We start from the raw sequence: 25,438 nt of genomic DNA on the forward strand, positions 1-25,438 counted from the left end.
AATAAATGTTATCGTATTCAGTTTTCCGAATATTGTTATGACGTAAGAGATTTGAAACAGAAACTGGCAAACCATATTAAAACTTTTAATACGTACGTAAGGAGAGGGGGAAAAAATGAAATGAACTCCTTGAATAACTTTTGATCAGCAGATCGGATTATCACGTGTTAGGACTCGATTCAATCCTGATGGTTCGTCGAAGACCTAACTTTAACAATGCTTTAAAACTAATTAATCTAACCTTAAAATTTATTAGAGCAGACGATGTCTCAAGTTGTGAAATAAGAACAAAAGGTATAGTTTGTCTAAAGTAAGAACTCCCCTAGCCATTTGTCAGGATCCATGGCGGTAACTATGGTAACGAGGTATGGGGTTACTGTTTAGGACAGGTTTTGTGGCTTGGGCCGGCGTGAGAAAGGTAATTTTTTTCTCCGGTCTATTGTGTTAGCCCTACAGTGAAGAGAAGCTACCCTCCTTGGAATGCCCTATTCTTGTTTTCATAGTAGCAGACGGTCTCAGACTTTGTGGCGGGGGGAGTTCTTACCACAGACAAACTATACTCTCTCTAAATAAACATGCATTTACCACTACATATTATAATTCAGAAACTATTTAACTTTTCTTTTTTAAATTTATTGTTTATTATTATTTTATTTTATAACCTTCATTAAATAGCCGACCCAATTTTGAGTTTACGACTGACTTGTTCAGCTCTGTGGCCTTGAAATTTCGAACCCAATCCAGAAGACAAGGAATCTCCACGATCAAGTATTGGGAGAAATTTGCCTTCGTGAAGGACTTTTGATAAAACCCGCATTTGCGCTACATGGAGATTAAAACCACGAAAAATCTCACATGGTTAATCTGATGGCAAAAGAGACTCTAGCCCATGATCCGTCTACCACTGAGGATATTTTACGTTAGCACTGTGGTCGGTGGAAGTCGGGTGCGAACTTCGAATTCCAGCCATCACCGGGATTCGAACCAGGTTCACTTCATTGGGAGGCGAGCGCTATATCCGCTGAGCCACATTGTTATGCCATAACAATTTACATTGTTATAGCTTAGAATGAAAGTCAACAAAATTTGAAAGCTAACTTCACTTCTTTATACATAAAAAGTGCTATTTCTATTATATCAGAGTTATGATCAATAAAAATAAAACATGCAAAATGAAACATTACAAGGTAACATTTTATTTTTAAGGGGCATTTATTTTAAAACTGTATTATCGAGGTTTATTATTTTTCTTTTTCAAAACTTTATTTTATTTTTCAACAATGTCCAGAAATTGAAGTAAGACAGTACACCGCTTCTGCTTAAACTCGAATTAACGGAAATAGATTTAAAATCATCAAACACCACTTAAACAAACACATCCTATCACACACAAACACATCTTAAAACACCACTTAAATACAATAATAAAATGCTGGGCTTTTGTTATTTAAAGGCACCACTAATAAAAGAAGAAGAAAAAACTACGATTAGAATATTATATTGTTATTTTTAGTTTCAATGAAAAAAAATTCTAAATTTTTCAATTTTCAATTATATCTTTATATCTACACAGTACAGTGCTTATAATAGAAAATGGGTGTCGATATCTTCGATACGAAGTTAAACTTAATATCTCCGATGCAAAGTTTTAAAAATTAATTCCGTATAATCCCGTGACAGAACCACATTGTCGCAGAACGTTACAGATATTTTGGCAGAAAGATTTTTCCTTTGAGAAATAAAAAAATAGTGATTTTCTTTTCTGCTGAAATTTACGTAAGATTTTTTCTCTGGAATTACATTTAAAAGATCGGAGGGGAAAGAAATGCTCCTGATTTTTCTACCCTCATTTGAGAATAAAAAATTAAAAATAAATGACTGGCTTCAGCCAGAATTTCAATTAGATTAATTTAAAAAAATATCCGAAATTTAGAAGTTTAAGACATAGTTCATTCTAGAAATTCTGTCCCTTCTTTCACTTTTCTATTTATTAATTTTAAAAAAAAAAATATGTTTCACATTTTAATAAAATTTGCCTGTAAGTAGGGATTTTGTTACTAGTTCAGATTTTTGTATCAAAATAATTAAATAATCAATGTGGCACAATTGTTACTCTTCTTTTTTTAATTTGATTGAAATAAAAACGATCCAATTTTTTTAATATATTACGCACATGAAANGTACAGATTTTTTTTAACCATGGTGTGCGTGTAGCACGTTCTCGACCGCTGTGGCTACGTGCTACGAAAGCATCTAATTCACATAATCTCCGGTGCAATCGTTCAAACAAAACATGACTTGGCTGATGTCTGTTTGGGAAGCGCTCAATGTACGTCCGTGCCGCGGCTCGTCCATTTCCATCAGCGGCGCCGTATACGCAATGCATGTCGGCCATTTCTGCGTTACAAAACTCATTCATCCTTCTCCTTCAACGTCCACGCCTGAAATGATTGTTTTTCCCATTCTCCCGTTTTCGTGCACTTATCGCCCTCTAGCGGTCTCAGTTTTAATTTTCGGACACAAGTTCCTATGTAAATCTTGTTCGTCATGATATGACAGACCAGCATGTTAAGTTTGTAAACGACCTTTTGGGACACCCTGTATATTACGCACATGAATTACCAATTTGTCGCAGAAAGCCCGAAAAAATTCTGTCACGGAACAAAAAAATTATAAAAATATTTCTGCTAATTTGGCATGGCCCCTAGCTATAAGAATCGTGTTGCAATCAGCGTGTCAATTTAGAAGCAACACTAGAAAATCATGATAAAAAACGCTTATCATGTTTGAAAAAAATGCAAATGAAGTCAATTTCGTACAAAAATCGGTAATTAATATTTAGGCTCTGGTCTTATGAGGTTGACATGGGTTTAAAATCCCCAAAAATCTGCTCTCTCGCAACGAAACTACAAAAAAAAAAAAAAANAAAAAAAAAAAAAAAAAAAAAAAAAAAAAAAAAAAAAAAAAAAAAAAAAAAAAAAAACTTACAGTAAAAGAACATTAAAAGTTTATTTCTATCTTGGGGATCTGATCCTGATCTGTTGCGCCAACTACAATCGCCAAGGTGCCAAATAACTTGCAAATTTATTAAAAAAAAACAACAACAAAAACATGTAAATGTGTATGTAAAACATGTAACATGTTTGCTCGGGAGTGGCTACGAGTTGGTCCCTTTCTGTGATGTTTTTTTTTTTAAATTCTCGCGGGCCGCTGCCCGGACTTGGCGATTATTCTGCCACAGATCAGGATATGGAAATCTCCCCATCTCCTCTTTTCAAGAAGATAATATACATACTTTCCAGATATGTTGATTAATATCTACTGAATTTTAAATATAAGTATTAATCTTAATCATTCTGTATTGAGTTAACTCTTTTTGCACAAACATTGGAACAAATAAATAATAAATAATTAAAAAAAAAAAAACGAAATGAACTAAAAAGCAACACATTACAATTTAACTAGGATTATATCGCAAAGAAAGAAGAAAAATAAAACATTCTAGGAACTAGTACATAATTTATTTATTAAAAGAAAGAACATGAAAAAGTTGCTTCTTGCAAAACATTTAAATTATTTGTACAGAAAGATGTTGACATCGAATTAGATGAGCAGGAATAAAATGCCGTTGCCATAACAACAAATGAGACCATTTTAAATCAAAACAAAAAAGAACAAAACGACATCCAAGAAATGACTGAACAAAGCTAAAAAAAAAATGTTTATATCTTCTTTTCTAGCTAACAACGTTTCTTAGAAAATTACCCCTTCATCACAGAACTGTTTCTCAGGGAAACCGCATCAAAACCAGACATGCGCAGAACACAATTTGATGAATATTTACAAACATAAATGCCCCCAAAACAGAAAACGACATTTTTAGAATAAACCATGGTAGAATATGACGTCAGTGAAAGTGAAAGAGCAAATTCTAAACGTCTGAAGTTACGTAAATTGCCACTTATCTTTAAGTTAGAGGGAAAAGAGTAATGATATTACAAGCAATATAGATAACAAAAAGATACTAATGTTTCATTTCGGGCCCCATCTGCTTGTCAAATTAATCAAATTCCAAATAAATTTTAATTCCAGCAAAATACAGAAATCTTTATTGAATTCCGTACAGGTACATGATTAAGCAACAGCAATGATAAATAAATTTCTAGCATTTATCAAAACTAAAAGTATTAATTTTTGAATAAAAATTTCAAAATTATTATGAGGATTCTAATTAAATTTCCAATTCCGTGTTATGAATGATATATTCAGCATACATAATACTCCTAAAACGGATATAATAAAAAATAATTAAGTCTATTAATCTAATAATTATGAGTACCTTAGAAAGTAAATGATTAATTTCATAAAAAAAAGTAATAAACAAATTAAAAAATACATTTGAAAAAAAAGAGTTTAATAGGAAATTTTTGAAGCAAAATAAATAAATAATAAAATAAATTATTTTTTAATATTTTGTAACTTTATTAAATTATTTCATTTAATCATAATTATTCATTATAATTAATTTATCTAAATTTTTTCATATTAAAGTAAACTGTTTCATTTTAAATATCATCATTATTCATAATTTTAACTAAAATAATTAATTAATTATTGATTAATAAATATTCAATAAATTATTAATTCACATTGATGATTTGTGGTCAACATTTGGAGAAAGAAACTGAAACATCAAAAGATGAAAATATTATTTCTTTAAGAAAAAAAAGGCCTCTAAATAAGTTATTTTACACTGATTTTTTATTATTAGTTGATTTTTTATTTTAAATCAAAACAGACTATAATTTTAGTTATAACTCAGGTAAATAAAAAAATAATTTTTTCATACCTTATATAACTGTTTTACTTTTGAACTCTTTGAATATTTTTAAGACATATATGTAAATATTTTTTTCTTTTAAAAAGAAAAAAAAAAACATAAAATTCTGAAACACAAAATCAATTTTTGAAGAAATTTAAAACCCTTCAAATTCTCTTTTCTTACAATGAAAATTAAACAAACGAACAATAATAATAATAAATACAATTGCTTACACCTTTTGTGAGACAGACTAATTTGGACAAAAATTTTAATCAATAAGATCATAGCAGAGTTATTCAAAAAGAGATTTGATATATTTCTATTCCTCATTATTTAAAGTGATTGATAAGAAACACTGAAGTTTAGGAGATAAAAACTAAATTATAATTTGACTGGTTTATGTATTGTAAAAAAAATATATAGGTAGGTATTTCATTTAAGTTGCACTAGAGTTGCACAAAGGGCTATTGGAGATGGTCTGGGAAACACCCCTTGGATAATCCGAAGAATCACTAGAAGACTGAAATAATATTTTGCCAAATTTCTTACATAAGATTTGCATTTTCAATCATATATAGTTGAAATTATACAGAAAAATATACAGAAAATAATCTATAACAACTTAGAAAGTAAGTTTTAAACGACTTTGTGACTGTACAGATTTTTTTAACCATAATTATAAGTATTAGAAAATCATTTTCACTTACACTTATAACGAGGAGAAAAACAATAATAACAGGTAATATTAGAAACATATGAACAAACCAGTCTGTAAGAAGTGTATACTAAAATATGTTTAGTTATTAAATTAAAATATTGGCATCTACTTTAATTTAAATCTAAATAAACTTAAATAAAATTAATATTCTACAGTTAAACATTGACTCATAAGCAATATGAATCAAAAACGTACTCCTTTTTATGTTTTCTATATTTATGCCAAATAAATTATTATAGCTTAAGGAAAATACTTTGAAATTTTTATTTAAATACACAGAAAAGGGATAAAATTAAAGCTTTGCAATCTTTAAAAGTATTAACCTACTGGAATAACATCCCTACTTTGCATAACTGGCAACAGTTGGGATAATATTTGACTAACTTTTTTGGTACCTAGAATTAAACAAGAAGACATTTCAAATCTAAACTCCAAACTAAATAAAATTTTGCATTAATCATTCATGAATAAACTTTTAATAACAATGACTTTATAATAAAGGTAAAGAAGAAGAAAAAAATCTTCTTACTTAAATTTTAATTATTTACACTATCACTCTTCCATAAAGTCTAAACAGGGAAAATAATTATTTGAAATAATCCTACTATTAAGATAAGTTATAAAAATCAATACCAGTTATGAATAAAACATATAAATTTAACAATAAAATCTTACTAATTAACATATGACATCCAATTTTGTATTTACATAAGTTAAAGCAAATTATCTAGAATTATTATGAATTAACAAACTTACTACATTATTTTTTAAAAGATTCAAGAAAAAAATTTCCAAACAAATATTACATACCTATTCAAGTTATTTCCATTTCTGATATAATTAATAAACAAACTAAAACTCTACTTGAATACAAAACCGATTCATAAGCACTTTCATACTGTCTTCAATGATTCAGCGAAATGTTTTCGCTTTCGATTATCAAAACACTGCATTGACGTGAAAGATTTAGAAAACAATAAAAATATATCAGATTAGTTGTTTCCTCCACTTAAATGACAACATTATGGTAAAACACGAACATTTAATATTCTTTTTCGAAAGTAGATTCGGAAATAGAAAGATCGATCGAATCGTAAATGACACATCTTAACATGTTTACCTATACTGAAAAAAATAAACATCACAAGCATCTGGAACATGTGACACTATATCAAATCAATGATAATTCTAAGAATTTCTAGAAATATGGTGAGAATTTACTCACTTTCTGTAGTTATTTTCCATTTCTCCATTCACATTCAAATAATATATTTTGATTAACTTCCACGTGAAAACAAAGGATTCGATATCCTTAGTGAATATGAAGAAGCACAATCAAAACACTAACACTTGCATCATATCCTGAAGGTTGCGCAATCATGACTTTTGACTTGCAATTCGTAAACAAAGAGCAGTGTTGCCACAATCCTTTAAATGGCAAAAAAGTTTCTTCATAAATAAGTGGAATTTCTAATAAAGGTTATATTCTTGCTAAAACATACGAGGCAATCACCAATGTTAGAAAGGAAAAAAAACCGAGACAGCTGAAAAATTTAACCGAAGCCATATTTAAATTTCACTTACCGTAAATGATGCTCCACCTGGGATTAATATGAATGATGTAAACAGTTCAGATTTAAAACTGATAGGTTATTCGAATGAACTTGTGTCTGTCCGTTTCGGTTGGTTGTTCTCATCATAGCTTAACTGTCATCCCTAGTCTGTTCCATTGTTCTGTTAGTAGATGTAAAATTTAGGTTATAATAATGAAAATTAACTATTAGTGCAGGCTATTAATTCAGTTTGAAATTCAGACGAGAAGTGATAGGCATGGCACGAGTTTCAAAGATATAAGGAACCCGTAACAGGAAGTGAAGGTCCTATCTTTCCGGTGGCAATGAAAAATAGCTAGTGTTCCTGCGCATATTTGTGATGGCTTGTTAAATTCACGTGTTGAAATTTTACAGAATGAAATAAATATCTAATCTGTTGTGGTAAGTAAAAATTATTAATATGTTAATTTTATATATTCATTTTATTTATCTTCAGCTAATTGAATTTGAAAACATTGCATAATTTCAGCTCCGCATAAAAGTACACTCTATTTAAGGCTCTGTCAGTAGTTTAGTTGCTGTAGTTAATTTATGTCGCACTAGAGCTGCACAATGGGTTATTGGCGACGATCTGGGAAACATCCCTGAGGATGATCCGAAGACATGCCATCACAATTTTGATCCTCTGCAGAGGGGGTTACACCCCGCTTCGGTAGCCCGACGACCTGCACGCGTAGGCGAGCACTTTACGGCAGAACAGTTTAACGAGGACCAATACCGCATACCCTCTGTTCCTACGCAGACTGATCCAAGTGGCCACCCACCCGCATACTGACCGCAGCCAGTGACGCTTGATTTCGGTGATCTGCTGGGAACCGTGTCTTAACGGTCAGTTCCCTGCGGGACGTCAGTTGTTTAGAATTGTAAAATTAAATTGTCAAATTAATTATTAATAAGTAATTAACTAAGTTAAAATAAGGTAAACCTGAAAACCAGTTTTTCGTTGCCATCGGGAAGATAGGACCTTCACTTTCTCTTCGATCATGTTGTGGATCAATTCTGTTGATGTAAATGAGTCAAAAGTTTCATAAATCTTTGAAGTAAATCTTTCTCAGTTTATTGGTTATTGTAACTATTATAGTAACTCTAATTAATTTTTATTTTGCTTAAAAATAAATTGCAAGTGTATTGAAATATGCAAGACTTGGGGCCATCTGGGGAGAAGAATGGTTCCATGTCTTGATCCTCCCTCCATCCCTCTCCTCCACTTTTCAGTTGTACAGGAATGTATTACAATATATCCCCCTTTCAAATTTTTCGGATTTAATTGTCAAAAATATTTTTAAAATTTTTACAACGATTTTTTTAGAAATATGCAAAGTGTAGTTTTCAGTTCCCTTCCCTAACTTAAAAGTTTTTAATCTATTTGAAAATTAAAGCAGAACCTTAACGTACTTCCTTTACCTATGACTTTCCATACGCTATTGGGTAGAGCATGCTAAGTGTTGTCATATTTAGAGAGTTTTGCTTTACGCCACCTGTGGCCCATTTCGATCGTCATCTTCCTTCCTTCATCTACTCTATTCAGATGCATTGGATTGGGAAAGTATTGTTATAAGAAAGTATGATTCTTCTTCCCTTCATAATATTTTTCACATTTAGATTGTTAAAAATATATTTTTAAATTCATGCGATCCTTACTTTAAGCACTGTATTTAATGCAGTTTTGAGTTCCTTATAGTTTTCAAGCTTAAAAAAAATTAATTGGTTTGACATCCTCACTCTAATGGTAAAAGCATGCCTAGTGTTGCCATAGGTATAAATAGTTCTGCTGAGTGCCACCTAAAGCCCATTTCGACGACCAATAATTTTATTTGAAACTTCAATGAGATTTCCGAGGATGAAAAATAGTTATTCGCGATCGCAACACTCGAATACGCCATCTGGGGAGAGACCGGTTTCATGCCTTTAGCCCTTCTCCCTTCCCTCTCCTCCTCTTTTCATTTATATAGGAATGTACTACGATATTTTCCCTTTTCTTAATATTTTTCCTTTTTACTTAATAAAAATATTTTTGAAAATTTCCGTGATACTTTTCTTTAGAACTATGTTTAATGTAGTTTTCAGTTCCATATAGTTTTCCAACTTAAAAGATTTTAATTTATATGAAAATCAAGAGAGAAACTAACGTACTTCCTTCCTCTATGACTTTCCACACGCTAATGGGGAAAGCATGTGAAGTGTTGCCATAGGAAAAAAGTTCTGCTCTACGCCACTTGCAGCCCATTTCGATCGCCAATGAACATTTTATAAAATGCATTTTACTTTAATCTTGCCGCTAGGCTGGATTAAGGGAAGCTACTAGGGCTGTAGGCACAGGTGGTCCCAAAATGTTTTAGGGTTCTGCCAGGAAACTCAAGGTTTCAACTGATCTTTTAAAAATATTTAATATATATATATATAATCAAATCGATAAAAAATTTCATTCCTTTTTTTATACATATTATATAATCTGTTGTTTGTTATTTGTTGGGTAAATTTTGCTTAAAAAACTCAGGAGTAAGATCTCTTCAACCATTTAAATATTTTTTTTTTTCTGGAGCACTAAGTATATAATAACATCGTAAGTTTACTGAAAAGCTGTGATTGCTAATTTCCTTTCTTTTTAATTTCTATAAAAGTTCTTTGAATTTGTAAGCTGTTAAAAAAATATTTCAGTAATATAGTTGCTGCTTCGAAGTGTATTAATGAGCATTTACTTCCTATTGTTTTTAATTCAAATGAATCTTTTCACATATATTTTTTTTCAATACTTACTACTTTATAAATTTGAGACTAAATTTTGCTTTATTTATTTTCTAATTCAAGGTATTTTCTTATGAGTATGTTCCAAATGTAAACAAATATATACATATATATATTTCAGAGAAAAAAAAAATCATAGAAAATGTTTTTTAGTGTGTATTTAAGATCTCTGTAATGACTTATCCAGAAATCTAATTCTGTTGTATTCCCAATATGAATTGTATTTAAAATAAGAATAGGGATTAAAATTGAGATGTTAATGGAGTAAAAAAAAATTATGTAACCGTAATTAAACTTAAAATGATAACAATTTAAATGTTGATCTAAAACAAAAAATGCAAAAGAACAAATAAAAATTAAGAACAATCCAGACACAATTTGGAAAAAAAGTTTTCCACTGATAAAAAATATTTATATATTAATAATTGCATACCTTTTTTTTTGCTAGTATAAAAATTCTACAGCTAATGTTCAGTGCAATTAAAATAAAAATTTGATCATATTTTTTATTTTCACTAAATTTATATAATAGAAATAAAATTTATAAAACAGATATAAAGTTTATATAAAAAAAGTTTAAAAAAAATTACAAATAATTTTTTAAAAGTATTTCTGAAAAATATGCTTAGAAAAGATTCATATATTTTCAAAATGTTGCATAAAAACTAAATTCTTGCTGAATTTCCACTAATTTGTAATGGACAAGGCCCTAGGTAATTCATCAGCCTTATCTCACATTGATCCAGCCCTGCTTGTTTCAAAATGAGTCATGTTTACTTATTACTCATAAGGGAAGAGAAATATAAATATGCATTACAAAATTTTTATTCGGCAGGAAACTTAAATTTTCGTTCAAAATTAAAATTTTTGATCACTATCTTTTGTCCTTTTCTATATTATTTCACTTTATTAACACAAAATGAAAAGTTTTATTTATTCAAAATAAGAAAATTAGAAATGAAAAACAAAATATGCTTTTCATTCAGTAGGATTTCTAGGCCTGAGAGTTGCACCCTTTGACGTTGCAAGTGCCATCGATAATCTGCACATATGCCAGTTTCCTTCTTGTAGCAATAATGAAAAAGCATCTTGATAGATCAAATAAAATGCTTCAAAGCAAGCACAAAAAAGCTCAATTTAAGTAATTGGTTTGAATTTTTAACTTTTTATTCATAGTTTTGTCAATATTTTTTTTGTTTTTTTTTTTAAATTCATACTTTTGAAAAAAGAAATAATTTAATTTATCCCAACAAATGTTTGAATGAGCAATTAAAACATATTTGGGTAAAAGTATAAAACAACTTTCTTTTCGTTCTAAAAGAATATAATTATTTGAAAAAGGTTTATTTCAGTTTTTCAGGTGGCGCTTGCTTAATAAATATCATATTGCAAATAAAATTATATGTATCACACAGATATAGGTAAAATTAAATTGATAAAGCTGTCAACCTTCAGAGAATTCAATGCAATGTTTTATCCTTTAATATAGTTACTTTCCAGTTTAATACATAGGTTTTTCCTCACATTATACTTAATGGGAAATCAGTGCAATGAACTGAAAATTCTTTATAATCCTGCACAGAGGTACCACTACAAATTTAATACAAATTGGGAGATTTAAAAATGCTGATGTAAAATCTGGTTTTATTGGGAATCAGAAAGTAGCTTCCCAAATAGGCAAAATGGTGCAAAAAAACTCAGATTCTGGTGACAAAGATTCTTTAACAGATTTGAAGACAAAGGTTAGAGGAAATTGAAAAAAGATAAAGGTTTCAGATTCAAACCCACATAGAAAAGAAAGAAAATATCTATGTGACAACAAAAAAGTTGTGCCGTGTAAAAGTTTCGAAAAAAAAAAGTTTTTTACCCATAAAATGATTTTGTAAATTTTTTTTTAATCATATCATATCATAATTAGTAATTCTATTATTTTGAATTAATTCATTGTTCGTAAATTCCATTTCGAGTAAGCACTTTCAAAACTTTGCTTGAGAAATACGATTTCAAATAATGGTTAAATAAAAATCTTACAAAGCATAATTTTAGAAAAGACATAAAAATGCAATCAGTTTCCTTCGATATTTAAGAAAAATAGTTTTATTAGGTTTAAAAGACACATATTACATCACATTTTTAAATCCAGTGCATACAAATAAATATATCATAATAAAATATTCAATTCATAGATGCAAGTTTCTAAAAATATAATGATTAATTTAAAAGAAACATAATCACATCAAAATGCAATTAATTAAGTCCAATTATTGATCAAAATAATTTTATGAGATTTAAAACTATGTAAAATCACATTTTTAAATTTAGTTCATACAAGTATATTATAGTAAAATTTACAACTTGTTGTTAATAGTTTCTAAAAATATAAAGATTATATTGGAAATATTATCAAGCATTTTTAATAGGTATTGTTGCATCTTTAAGCCATTTCAAGGCATCATGTTTTCCTAGTTCTTTTAGATAGCCACCAACTTTTTCCAGGCAGAGCATATGGTAATTATTTAGCCATGAAACCTGTAATAAAAAATAGTAGAAGTAGATTAAACATGTTTTAAGAATAATTTATTCAGAGACTACTTTTTTTAATTTAAATTTTAACAATGAAGAGGAAGTAAATTATATACAAAGGGCAAAAAAAGGAACACTCTGAATAATTTCTGACCCAGAGATTAGATCTTCAATTAATAGGACTCAATCTTAATGGTTTAAAGGTGAGATTTCAGTTATGCTAATTAATTAGAGAAGACAATATTTTAGGTAGCAAAATCAGATATAAAGACATATTTTCTCTGAAAAAACATAATTTTTGCACACAATAATTTCATTTGCAAAGATAATTTCATGAAAAGTAGTTTTGAATAATTAATTATTTTGTTTAATTATAGCCATAAATATTTGAATTGTAAAATTTAAATTTTTTTACAACATTTTAAAGAATGTATTTCATATGGCAAAATTCAAATTTTGAACAAAATCAGTTGATTAATTTTGTTACATTTTGTTAAATTGATTAATTTTGTTACATAAAATTAATAAGTTACATTTTTAAAATTTAATTTCTTAGGAACAATTAGAGAAAGTTAGTTCAAATTTTGCAAACTGCCATATAAAATTAAATTTTTTAAATGATGTAGAAATTTATATACTGCAACAATTCAAAATCTTCCCCTTTTCTTTCTTTTCTGTACAGGTCCTGTACAGAAAAGAAACTGTACAGGTCCATATGCAATTACTGTTCTTATTCTATATTTTCAAAATTCTTATCAAAAAGAAAACCAAAAAAGCATAGACATTAGTTATTGCAAATTAATGTTTCAGGAAGAAAGAAAAAAATTATTCAATATATATNTAAAAAAAGTGCAAGTCAATCTACATATATTTTTATTTTTTTAAAATAAAAAAAGTGCGAGTCCATCCACAAATATTTTCATTACTATTATTTAAATATTCAACCTTTTTTTTTACATCAAAAATCTTAACCCGTACTTGTTAAAAACTTTTTCTTAAACAACAACAAAAATAAAATACATTTTTTAAGTGTTCGACAACGGTCTAAAAAATACCAATTCTTAGAACAAGCCTATGACAAGAGAAAAATATAACTAAGTTATCAGAAATTTGCTAGAGGTTTTAGATATTGAGGCATTATATCTACTATTCTATAATCGAATATCGATAAAATAAAACAGCTATTACGTGAGAAACTGCCTGAAAATCTTAAATGGTTTTCTCATTTAGAATGCTGATACCAGTTTAAGCATCGATTTGCGCTAAATCTGTGAGAAATGGTAGATTTTTCTTTATTTTTGGAGGATTTAGTAACAGAAGCAAAGAATAAAAAATTATTGACTTTCGAGATTTATCCCCTAGAGATAAATTAATATATTCATTCGAAGTTTTACTTACATTTTGTTACGTTTTATCTTTGCTTCCAGGACAAAACAATACAAATTATGCTTTAATCAAATAAGTTTTTACGAGTTTTGTTCAAAAAAAAAGCTCTTCTCTAAAAAAAAGCACACATTCGAAATATATTAAAGAAGAAGAAAATTTCTTTTAATATTTTATTTATGCCTTATTTTAGTCACCTTGCATTAAAATATTTTCCTTGTTTCAGATAGTAAAAATATAAAAGAAGAATTTTATGTGGTATTCCGTAACTATCACTCTTGATAAATACCTTTAAAATCATTGCAAAAATGAAATCAGAAGCATATACACATTTGATGTCTCTAAAAATATTATTATTTAAGACAGTGAAAACAAAATCACCTTCTACTAATATAAGAAATCATATTGTTTTCTTGTGCTTTTATTATGTATATATATATGTATATATATATATATATATGTATATATATGTATATATATGTATATATATGTATATATATATATAGACATTCATATGGTAATATAATAATATATAAATATGATTACAATATATATTTTTAAAATTGTTATCAAAAAGAAAATCAAAAAAGTTTAGACATTAAGGGTTGCAACTTAAAACTTCAGGAAAAAAATTAAAAAAATCACACTAATAAAATCTGTAGAGTCACAAGTGAAAAAGGTCGAATGGAAAACAGCAAAATTAGTTTAATTGTTTACTGAAACTTGGAGGTGTTTTGAATAATCTTCTTTCAACTCCTCTCTGTTTCCTTTAGCAATCAAACAGGTTTTGATCTTTCCAGTCTCAACTTCTTCAGTAGTGATTCATTAGATTTCAATAGCCTTTTTTCTCCCTTAAATGTTATTTTTAGACCCCCAACATGCATACTTTTTTGATTTCATTTTTGACTAAGATTATAAAATAACATATTAAAGGTGGTTATTATGGAATATAATTAATATTCTTTGAAAATACTCAATCAAAAAATAATTCGAGCATTTTTAATTTAATGTTCTGATATCATGCAAATAACTATATGAACAGTTATACTCTGATTTTTTTTCCCAATATAATTGTAATATAATAGAGTTCATAAATTTTTGGCATTATACAGCACTTATAGTGAGATGAAGAAATCACCAAGAAAAAAAACAGTATGACATTATAATTTAAATTCATAATTTTCATCATAATAAAAGTGTTATATTTCCTCAATATTAATATGAGAATATCACACAAGCGTGGACAAGTACCTAGTTCTGTTTTCAGGGCTCAATCATTTTAACCAAAATTGTAGGAATGCTCCATAATTTTGACCCCAGTCAGATGATGTGGACAGTGCCTGAGCTGGTACTTCTCTCTCTTTTATTCCTTAACACAACTAATGAGAGTATTTTCAGCCATGACAAATTTAACAAGCACCTTGCTTGTATAAGTTACAGTTGTTTAATTCCCGGTTGAAGTGAGTGATACCTTTACTAACTGAGCTACCAGAACTCTAAACAAAATAATTTTTACTTCATCTTAAATGAAAGACATTTTTTAGACTGTCATTCCTTTATAAGTATTACAAATTTTGTAGTTTTTTTAATTTCCCTTTTCTTAAACTTATATTCATTTTTTAATTTTTATTTTCTTTAAAAAAAAATTCATTTTTGATAAATCACCAATAATGCATCTCCCCATATATTCTAAAGTGTTAGTCAATGCTTTTGCATTATGTCACTTTTGATTTAACTCTTCAGCTGAGAGATAGGGATTTAGTTATTTCTTTTGGCCTTGATTGTTGAAATGCTAATTTTTTTTTATATCTAATTATATATTTTAATTTATTATATTCAGGGTTGCAAAAAACCCAGGTTTTTCTGGGTTTTAATGGGCTTTTCTGGGTTCTATTGGGCTTTTCTGGGTTTTTCATGTTTTAATGGTTTTCTTTTTTCAGAAGAGAGGGCAGGGATAAGTACCTTATTTTAAAAGAGCTTATTTTAATATTAATAAAGTTTAACTTTATAAACTGACTTAACATATAGGTAATTAATAATTAATACAAATACATTGATGCCAAAGTCTGAAAAAAGTTTCTTCTGACATCACAATACAAAATGTTATATGTACTCACATATGTCACACATTTGAAACTTATTTTAACACAGGATTACTTTTAATTTATATTTTAATCTTAAAAAATATTTGAGGAAAATTTTTTTATTTGCATAGAAAGCGAATCAATGGCCATACAGTCAAATCTAGCCAGCAAGGTGATGCTCTAGTCTTCAACACAATAAATTTTTTCACTATAGGTTAATTTTTTTAGGCTAGACTACATATATATTTTAGAATAGCTCTTTGATATAACAGAGGATAAAAAAGAAATCAATCTTAGAAAAACCCACTTTAAGGTGGGTTTTACTGGGTTTTTCAGAGTGGGTTTTACCCAGTATAACCCGGGCGGGTTTTGCTGGGTAGATGGGTTTTCTGCAACCCTGATTATATTCAAACATGGATTATTACATCGATTTACACTGCGTAGTTCTTCATGGAGACACTGATACTTATAGATATTGGGAAGCTAGAAAATTTTTGGTCTTTTGAAATGATTGATTTTATTCAGGTCATTCACACTGTTCTAAATTAAGTGTAGACAATTTTTTGTATAAATTAAGAAGTAAAATCATATAAGAAAAATTCAACTCAAATTTCGTTATTGATAAATATTTTTTTTAAACTTACAAATATTAAATTGAATTAAAGAAAGTAAAACTAAATGTTACCTCGTCAGATGTTAACAAGGAAATGTCAATCAGCTTTGCTTGGAAAGGAAATACTGTTAATGGCTCAAAGGTAAGATATTCTTTGTCTCCAAAATTGTGCTAAAAATAACAGTTTGTTTTAAATAAATAACAAAACAGACATAGCTTACTAAGCTTTTATACATATTTTTAAACTATTATTATTTTATATCGCTATTACAAGAGTATAAAAAGACTTTCGAACTTTAAATAAGAGTCTCAATTGGTAATATTACTTACAGCTTTATTGTCAATAAGATAATTTGTATTCATATTTTTAATATAGTGAATGTATGTTTAAAATCATTATGAGTTTTTGTTAATTTTATATGACATGACAACAAAAATTTCACATTGGGTTGAGACCCCGGCAGCAAAAAATCTTCAGCACAGCAGTGGCACTGCAGATTATTACAGAATCAGCAGAGTTCATTTTTTTTTTTTAAAGAAAACAAAGAAATGAGGGGAAATCACCGAGAGTACTTTTTAAAACATTAATAACTTTTTAAAACATTAAATCTTTGTTATGAATAAAAATTAAAAAGATAAATTAGGAGAAAATAAATTAAGAGGAAAGAAGAATTTTTTTTTTCAGTTACTTAATTACTGGCTCAGCTGCATACGGATTTCTTAAAATTCACCTACAACACAGAGATTTTATGCACAATTTTTAAGGGCCTTATTTTTGCGAATTTTGTTTCATACGTACCAGGGTTGGCAGGTTTTTGACATGTGACAGTTTTTGACAGTTTAAACCATGGTTTAAACCNATTTCAATGCATCATGTTTTCCTAGTTCTTTTAGATAGCCACCAACTTTTTCCAGGCAGAGCATATGGTAATTATTTAGCCATGAAACCTGTAATAAAAAATAGTAGAAGTAGATTAAACATGTTTTAAGAATAATTTATTCAGAGACTACTTTTTTTAATTTCAATTTTAACAATGAAGAGGAAGTAAATTATATACAAAGGGCAAAAAAGGAACACTCTGAATAATTTCTGACCCAGAGATTAGATCTTCAATTAATAGGACTCAATCTTAATGGTTTAAAGGTGAGATTTCAGTTATGCTAATTAATTAGAGAAGACAATATTTTAGGTAGCAAAATCAGATATAAAGACATATTTTCTCTGAAAAAACATAATTTTTGCACACAATAATTTCATTTGCAAAGATAATTTCATGAAAAGTAGTTTTGAATAATTAATTATTTTGTTTAATTATAGCCATAAATATTTAAATTGTAAAATTTAAATTCTTTTACAACATTTTAAAGAATGTATTTCATATGTATATCATATGTATTTCAATTCAAATTTCGTTATTGATAAATATTTTTTTTTAAAATATAAAAAACAAATATAAAATTGAATTAAAGAAAGTAAAACTAAATGTTACCTCGTCAGATGTTAACAAGGAAGTGTCAATCAGCTTTGCTTGGAAAGGAAATACTGTTAATGGCTCAAAGGTAAGATACTGTTTGTCTCCAAAATTGTGCTAAAAATAACAGTTTGTTTTAAATAACTAACAAAACAGACATAGTTTACTAAGCTTTTATACATCTTTTTAAACTATTATTTCATTTGGCTATTACAAGAGTAAAAAAAGACATTCAAACTATAAATAAGAGTCTCAATTGATAACATTACTTACAGCTTTATTGTCAATAAGATAATTTGTATTCATATTTCTAATATAATGAATGTATATTTAAAATCATTATGAGTTTTTGTTTATTTTATATGACATGACAACAAAAGTTTCACATTGGGTGGTGACCCCGGCTGCAAAAAATCTTCAGTACAGCAGTGGGCACTACAGATTATTACAGAATCAGCAGAGTTCTTCTTCTTCTTCTTTTTTTTTTTTTTTAAAGAAAACAAACAAATGAAGGGAAATCACCGGGAGTACTTTTTAAAACATTTCTGAAGTTGTTACGAATAAAAATTAAAAAGAGAAAATAAATTAAGAGGAAAAAAAAATTTTTTTTTTTCAGTTACTTAATTACTGGCTCAGCTGCATATGGATTTCTTAAAATTCACCTACAACACAGAGATTTTATGCAAAATTTTTAAGGGCCTTGTTTTTGCGAATTTTGTTTCGTGCGTATGTTAGATTTAGCTGAATTTTTACAATAATAATCTTTGTCTGATTGCATATATATATATACAGTACTCTCTGGTCTCTTATAAACAACACGATATTTACTTACATCAGTTTCCGCTTTTTTCGCTACAGCAAGATTCTCTAACCTAATGCCAAACTTATTGTCTTCATAATAACCAGGTTCTGAAATTATATGCAAAGAAATATGTAAAAAAAATAAATAAATAAATAAATTAAAAAATAAAATAAATAAAGAATAAATCTTTTTAAAATTAACATTACAATGAAAACAAATTTTTATAATAGAAATTATCTATTATTCAAAATGCAGAAAAAAGTCTATAAAAGCACCCCTGCAATAGCCATTATTGGCCAAGGGGGTTAAGGCTTTACAATTTCATGACTAAACATGATGGTGACAATGTGGTAAATATTGCACATTAGCAGCATTCACTTCTAAGGCAAGTTCTCACCCAATTACCCAAAGCTGGTATGGACCACCGGGGTTCAAAATTACAAACCAGTGCTTTAAATAATATTCCATCCTAGCTCCAAAAGAGAAAAAAATAGCCATGTAAAATTTGAATTTACACAAAACCAACTTTCAGCAACAAGCCTCAATAACACTAATATCTTTCTGTAAGATACTTTTAACAGTAATAAAAGTTCTTAGTGTTTATAACACGTATACAATTAAAATGTTTGCAAACTTTTATTTAATGTGCAACTTTGATCTAAATTTTAATAGAAAGTAAACTTTTTTATTGAAAAACAAGTTAAAATGACTTATTTTTCTACTTTTGTTTCTTTAAAGTTTGAGCTAAAAATAAAACCAAATGAAAAATCTTTCCGCGAAAACTCTGTACTGTCCTGTGACAAAATCATCAGGATTCCGCAACAGATACTACGATTATGATATTTATACATATCTTACAATACTTTTTTATCATCTCAAGAAACCAGGAAAGCATAACTATCATTATGCTTGAATTAGGAATTTTTAGAAGGAGGAGAAAGCTTCAATATGTTTTAAAAATTTCCAAATTTTTGCAGCGATTTTGGAAGTTGATTGTATAAATAAAATTGTGGCACGACTGACCTATGGAAAGGATCATTCCGGATTGGATTCCAGGATCTTCAGCTCTATAACAAAGACTTATCCCACAGGGTCCTATAACGAAAAGAAGTTGAAATGAGAAAAAAATAGTTTTAAGAAATGCCAGATGAGAGAAGAGTTGCTGTCATAACTACCTTCATGCACATTTAAAAAGGATCCTACGCCATGTCCAGTTCCATGTAAGTAATCTAATCCATAATCCCATAAAAATTTACGAGCAAAACTGTCAATTCTATGGCCTGCAAAAAAACAAACAACGCTAAATTGTTGCACAAATATATAGGTTAATACCTATATATTGCCTAATTTCAGAAACAATGGCAATAAAAATCTTTTTTTAAAAAAAATCAGCAATAGTACTTTTTATGTATGATTTTGAAATCCAAATTCTTTTTGACCAGCATCTTTAAAGAATTTGAAATTTACGTAAAACTTTAATATAGCCTACTTATGCAATGCTACTCTCAATGCAACATTTATTCCCTATTTTAATTGAAAAATATCCTGCTATGCTGTTTCTTCAAAGGTTTTTAAACAAAAAATAATAAAATAATCAAAAATTTCCCCACATCAAAGATGGGGAAAAAAACATTACTCTAAAAAAAAAAAAAAAAAANAAAAAAAAAAAAAAAAAAAAAAAAAAAAAAAAAAAAAAAAAACACTTTAAAATCTTTTTTAAGGCAATAAGTATCCTTACATAAATAACTAAATAAAAAAAATAGTCTTGTTTGAAAGCATTAACTCTACACCTAGAAACACGTGCTTATTAATAGGACAAATAATTATTCAATTAAAATAAAACTAGTATTGCTGTTTTTATTATGAAGTACAGGGGATGGACAAAATAATGGAAACACTTCTATACTAATACATTTTTTCAAATTTCTCAAGAAATACTTAAAGAATCATTTTATTACTTCAGAAGAGTTAAGGTCATGTAATTTCTCATACTTATCAATGAAGTTTAAAGCCTTTTAGAGGTTTGAGGGAACCAACAATAAATTACAAACAGAAAATAGTGTTTTTGAACACCCTATGCTAAAATATGTAGCAATAAATATGTGACTTATAACCAGTAATAACCAATACTTAAATAAAATAACCAATTACTTTGGTTATTTTTGCAATAATTTCCCAAATTTTTGTAAGTCAAGTTTAAACATTTATGGAGATATGGACATTTTTATAAAAACAAATTTTTTTTTGTCTCACGTTTTTCTGCTGTAATTTTAAAAATATTCAATAAAATGAAACAAAATTCTTTAGAGCAATTTAAAATTAATTATAAAACACTTACACTTTAAAATTAGAAACAAATTCATTGAAAACCGAGTAATATATAAGTAATGAAAGTAGCTATTTTATACTATTTTATATTTTCTTTCCTTTTTGTTTCCTTTTGTTTTTGACATATAAAAGCTATAATACCACATAAAATTAAAAAACTGCAAGAAAATTTTCAAAGACTTCACCTAACAGTTTTTTTAGACATTTCAAAAAGTATCAAAGTTTAATTTTTTAAAGTATAATTTTTTAATATTGTTATGCATGATATAATTAAAATTTGACTAAGAGAATTTTTTTCACATGGTAGAAAAAAGTATTATCATATCATTTTCATTCTTTTCTAAAACTACTTGAAATTTTAAATCATGCACAGTAAGTAAGCACATTTAATTCAAGTGATAAAAGGTTTTAAAAAAGAGTTTTCACAGTTACAATGCTGAAGCATCGAAAAAGTATAACTGAACTCGAAATAGCAGAAATTATGTAAAATATTCTATATTTATTCTGAAATAGACAGTACTGATAGTGACACAATAATGTATTCTGATCATAAAGCAGCTTTGATGTAAAGAAACGCTAAGATAATTAGATGATGATGCCTCGTTTAATCCCATTTCCAGAAAAATCCTACAAATCGGCTAATGAGTTATTACAAATGCAAAGATTGCAGCATAGGGCTGCGTATAAATTCTAGATTTCAAATTTCTACAAAAAAAAATTTTGAGTAGCGTATTTTGGTGTTCTGAAAAAAAAATTGTATAAACAATGTAAACAAGAAAAACTCAAATATGTAAACAAAAAATATTGATACAGTATGTGTTGTTTCTCAACATTACAGTACATTAAAGAACACCTTCATATTTTGGTAATCTCAAGGATTTTGTCTTAGCAGCAAAAAAATTCCAGCCCTGGACAGGTACTGGCAAAAACAATTCCTAACTTCAGTGCTAAGTGCGTACTTGCAACTTTTGTTGTGAAAGAGTTAATAGAAACTAAAGGACATTTTTACCAAATCTAGAGTGGAATATAACCAGTAAACAGCAGGTTTGAAATTAAAATAATAGCTAAATAATTGTTTGTAAAAAAATAACAGATCAAAATGTAGAGTTTTATAGAAAATTTGAAAAGAAATTAAGATGGAAAGAAATGAACTGATCCTAATTTTTTTCCTTTTGAATATTTTTTATAACCTTAGTTCAATTCTTGCTTTGTGTTAGCAGTATATGCTGGCCGAACTTTAACAGGATTGTAGCATCAGCAAAAGAAATAAAGCTATCATGTCTTACATAATGCGATAGATGTTAAAAACATTCAAGGAGAAAAAAATTCACAGTAAAACCAATCTCCCAGTGTTAGGCTATGAAAACTGTTTACTTTAAATTACTAGTTTAGTTAAATTGTTTAAATTCAAGAACTGTAAATCGTAAAATTCTGATTGTTTTAGAAAGCTAAGGAACAACAGATTAGGAATTTCATAAAACAAATACCTCAGAAATTTGGTTTAAAAATATGTAATGTTATTAATGTTTAAAATTATGTTATGCTATAATGTATGATTACCTCAGTATAAATTTAATATCTTATTATTATAAAATAAGTACAACATATTTTTACCTGTACATTTTGCTGGAAAAATAGCACGTGTTAGAGCAATATGACCTTTAAGTACCAAGGTGTAAGATTTCTAAAAAAATTACACTGTTATTAATACTTGGAAGAACATAAAGAATAATTTAAGAACAGGAACTTTTTTAAAAATAATTTACTATTTCCATGGGTGTTGGCTCACCAAAATGCCATGTTCTAGTAACATCAGTTGTTCCATCCCTAAAATAACACAAGATAAAGGAATTAATTGAGACTTTAGAGAAATAAATAAAATGAATTTTAATAACACATAGCTTAAACAAAATTGATAAGAAACTAAATTAATTGTGCTTAAAGAATTTGCATTTCAGTTAAATGTGGCTTCTAAGTCTTAAATTCTTTTTGGCCAAAAGCATAAATTTCTTCTCAATCTCTGAATTGTATTATAAGTGATATTTAACATTCTCAAGGGGAAAGAAAATCTAATGAAGCATCAAAACAGAAAGACTTTTAAAAAATACTTTATTATGCAAATTAATTGCAATGGGCTATTTTTTTAAATACTCTATAAGGCCAGTATAGTCAAATGAACTTTAAAACATAGCTTGAAACAAATGTCTTGGGTTTTTTCTTAGAAAATGACACTGTGAGACTTGGTCAGTTCAACCAAACACATAGAAATATTACGTCATCAGGATATTACATACATTCAGGTGTTTAAGGGAGCTTAGACACTTGTCATAATTCAAAAATGGTTAACAACTACAAAATGGAAAATCAAATGCTGATAGGTTTGCATGGAAATTGAACATACATGGAGCAGATTTTATACCACAAATAAAATAATATGTTTACCTGTATTGTGTTCCACAATCACAAAGATATATTTCAGAAGGATCTAATTTTCTATTTGTTTCCTTTGATGGTTGATAATGAATAATAGCAGCATTAGGTCCTGATGCAGATATGGTGCCAAAGCTCAAACCAACATAATCAGTTAAATCTCTTGTAATAAAGAAATAAATAAATATATTAATAGGTAAAGTATAAAAACATACTGCAGCTATCTATAAATATAACTAATTTTCTAAAATTTTATTGTAAAACACAAATACAAAAAGTAATACAGTAGAACCCAAAACAATGCAATGTGCACAAGACTAAAGGCATGTGAGAAATTTAAAATAGTTATATAACAGTAATGACTTTTTCAGACTATTTATCAAGTACTTAAACATTAAAGTATGGGAAAAACTATAAAAATAAGGTCTATTTTAAAGTAATATAAGCGAAAACTTTCTTTTAATTTCTTTCTTGTATTATAAAAATGTTAGGGTCATTATTGTCACCATTTTCAATGTTTGATATTGTGATATAATTTGCTTCGCAGAAGCTTGTAACCTTTAGAAACTTGAAATTTCACAGGAGGAAATAACATTATAAAAAGAAATAAAATAAAAAAATAATTAAATCTTGGTAATTATTTCAGGAATTTTTGTAATTCGTAGTCATCATTACAAATGAAATGAAAAAGAAGTCTAACATTTTAAACTTTTGTTACTATTCATATAACTATTTTAAAAAATTATTTGTTAAAATTTTAAGTTAAAAGCAACCTACTCAAATTAATTTAGTTGGAAGTCTGGATAGATTTGGGCTAAATTGGGTGTTTGTCACAATATTAGAGATCAAATTCATTGAAAAAACTAAAATAAGCCAAAAAAACTGCAGTAATTCTCTATCATTATCATTTATTAATAAAAAATAAATTAATAAAAAATATTCTGCTTAAATGCTAAAATTCTTCAAAAATATTGTTGAAAAAATGCTGTTAAAAAAATCACAATGAAGCCAATAATTCTTTGAATAAAGAGTGGTTATAGTCCAGTCTACAGTGCTTAAAGAAATATTACTGGTTCTAGCCAGCTGAAGTCGAACAAGCATTTATTCTGTTATAGAGGTATATTAGGCTTAAATACTATAATACTATTACACTTTAATTAAAAATTGAATAAATTGAACACTTTTAATAAATAACAAATTTGACTTGACTTGTATAGTCTTTATTAATAACTAATTATAATTATATATGTTAATGAGGCATCATTATACTCATAGCTGTTTAAAATTGAAATAAAGAAATAATACTGTAAAATGTAAAGAACATATTTAGTTATTCTATTTCCTTTAAAGGAATTTAGCTATTAAGGATAGTTTTGGTACAAATTTGATTGAACATTCCTCCTTTTTCTCCGCATTAAATGGAGTGTTATAATATTTCCCATCACATTACAAATGATGACACATTGCTGCTAATGAATTAAAACTTCATTAATTGTTGGTGTATGGTCAATATGTCCAACTACTGATATTGGTTTGGAGCAATACACAAATAATGGGGTTAGACTACTCAAATTACTACTTTTTGTATTTTTGTGTTCATAGTTGATGCACTGCTAAAGAGAATTCTATTCTAGTTAGTGTTACTGAAAATTAAAAAGGCTTATTTTGTGAACAGTGAACAAATTCTAATTTTGTATCTCCTTGATATTTTATTAAGCGGTGAAGAACAACAAAAAATAATTTGGTACTATTAAATTTTATGTCCAGGAGCAGAATATTTCATTATTATTCATGCCAAATAGAAGGGTTGACTGGACTATAACTAGATAGCTGAACATTTTTTGATTTTCCTTTTACATTTTTTATTACTTAGTCATCTAGTTATAGTAGACTTGAAATGTTACA

General features: G+C 27.7%; 2 protein-coding genes across 5 annotated transcripts in view; both read right to left on the reverse strand.

The window, feature by feature from the left end:
- Positions 1–7,258, reverse strand: part of LOC107448272 (repressed by TOR) — a 31,722-nt gene extending 24,464 nt beyond the window's left edge. For 2 of the 4 annotated variants that reach the window (XM_016063408.3, XM_016063410.3), the window contains exon 1: positions 6,766–6,958. In XM_016063408.3, the coding sequence (XP_015918894.1) occupies positions 6,766–6,793 (28 nt within the window). In that variant the 5' untranslated portion in view covers positions 6,794–6,958. Of the gene's footprint in view, positions 1–6,765; positions 6,959–7,124 lie in introns of those variants that run through there. The other 2 variants (XM_043049828.2, XM_016063409.3) reach the window with 2 other exon arrangements.
- A 4,721-nt stretch (positions 7,259–11,979) lies between these two features.
- Positions 11,980–25,438, reverse strand: part of LOC107448263 (xaa-Pro aminopeptidase 1) — a 34,132-nt gene continuing 20,673 nt past the window's right edge. Inside the window, exons 13-20 of the mRNA XM_043045367.2 lie at positions 23,546–23,695; positions 22,870–22,930; positions 22,718–22,787; positions 19,951–20,055; positions 19,799–19,870; positions 18,806–18,882; positions 16,574–16,672; positions 11,980–12,427 (exon numbers count right to left, since the gene is read on the reverse strand). Of these exons, the coding sequence (XP_042901301.1) occupies positions 12,302–12,427; positions 16,574–16,672; positions 18,806–18,882; positions 19,799–19,870; positions 19,951–20,055; positions 22,718–22,787; positions 22,870–22,930; positions 23,546–23,695 (760 nt within the window). The 3' untranslated portion in view covers positions 11,980–12,301. The remainder of the gene's footprint in view (positions 12,428–16,573; positions 16,673–18,805; positions 18,883–19,798; positions 19,871–19,950; positions 20,056–22,717; positions 22,788–22,869; positions 22,931–23,545; positions 23,696–25,438) is intronic.

This window comes from Parasteatoda tepidariorum, chromosome 10 (genome assembly GCF_043381705.1).
Source record: "Parasteatoda tepidariorum isolate YZ-2023 chromosome 10, CAS_Ptep_4.0, whole genome shotgun sequence".
Taxonomy (NCBI): Eukaryota; Metazoa; Arthropoda; class Arachnida; order Araneae; family Theridiidae; genus Parasteatoda; species Parasteatoda tepidariorum.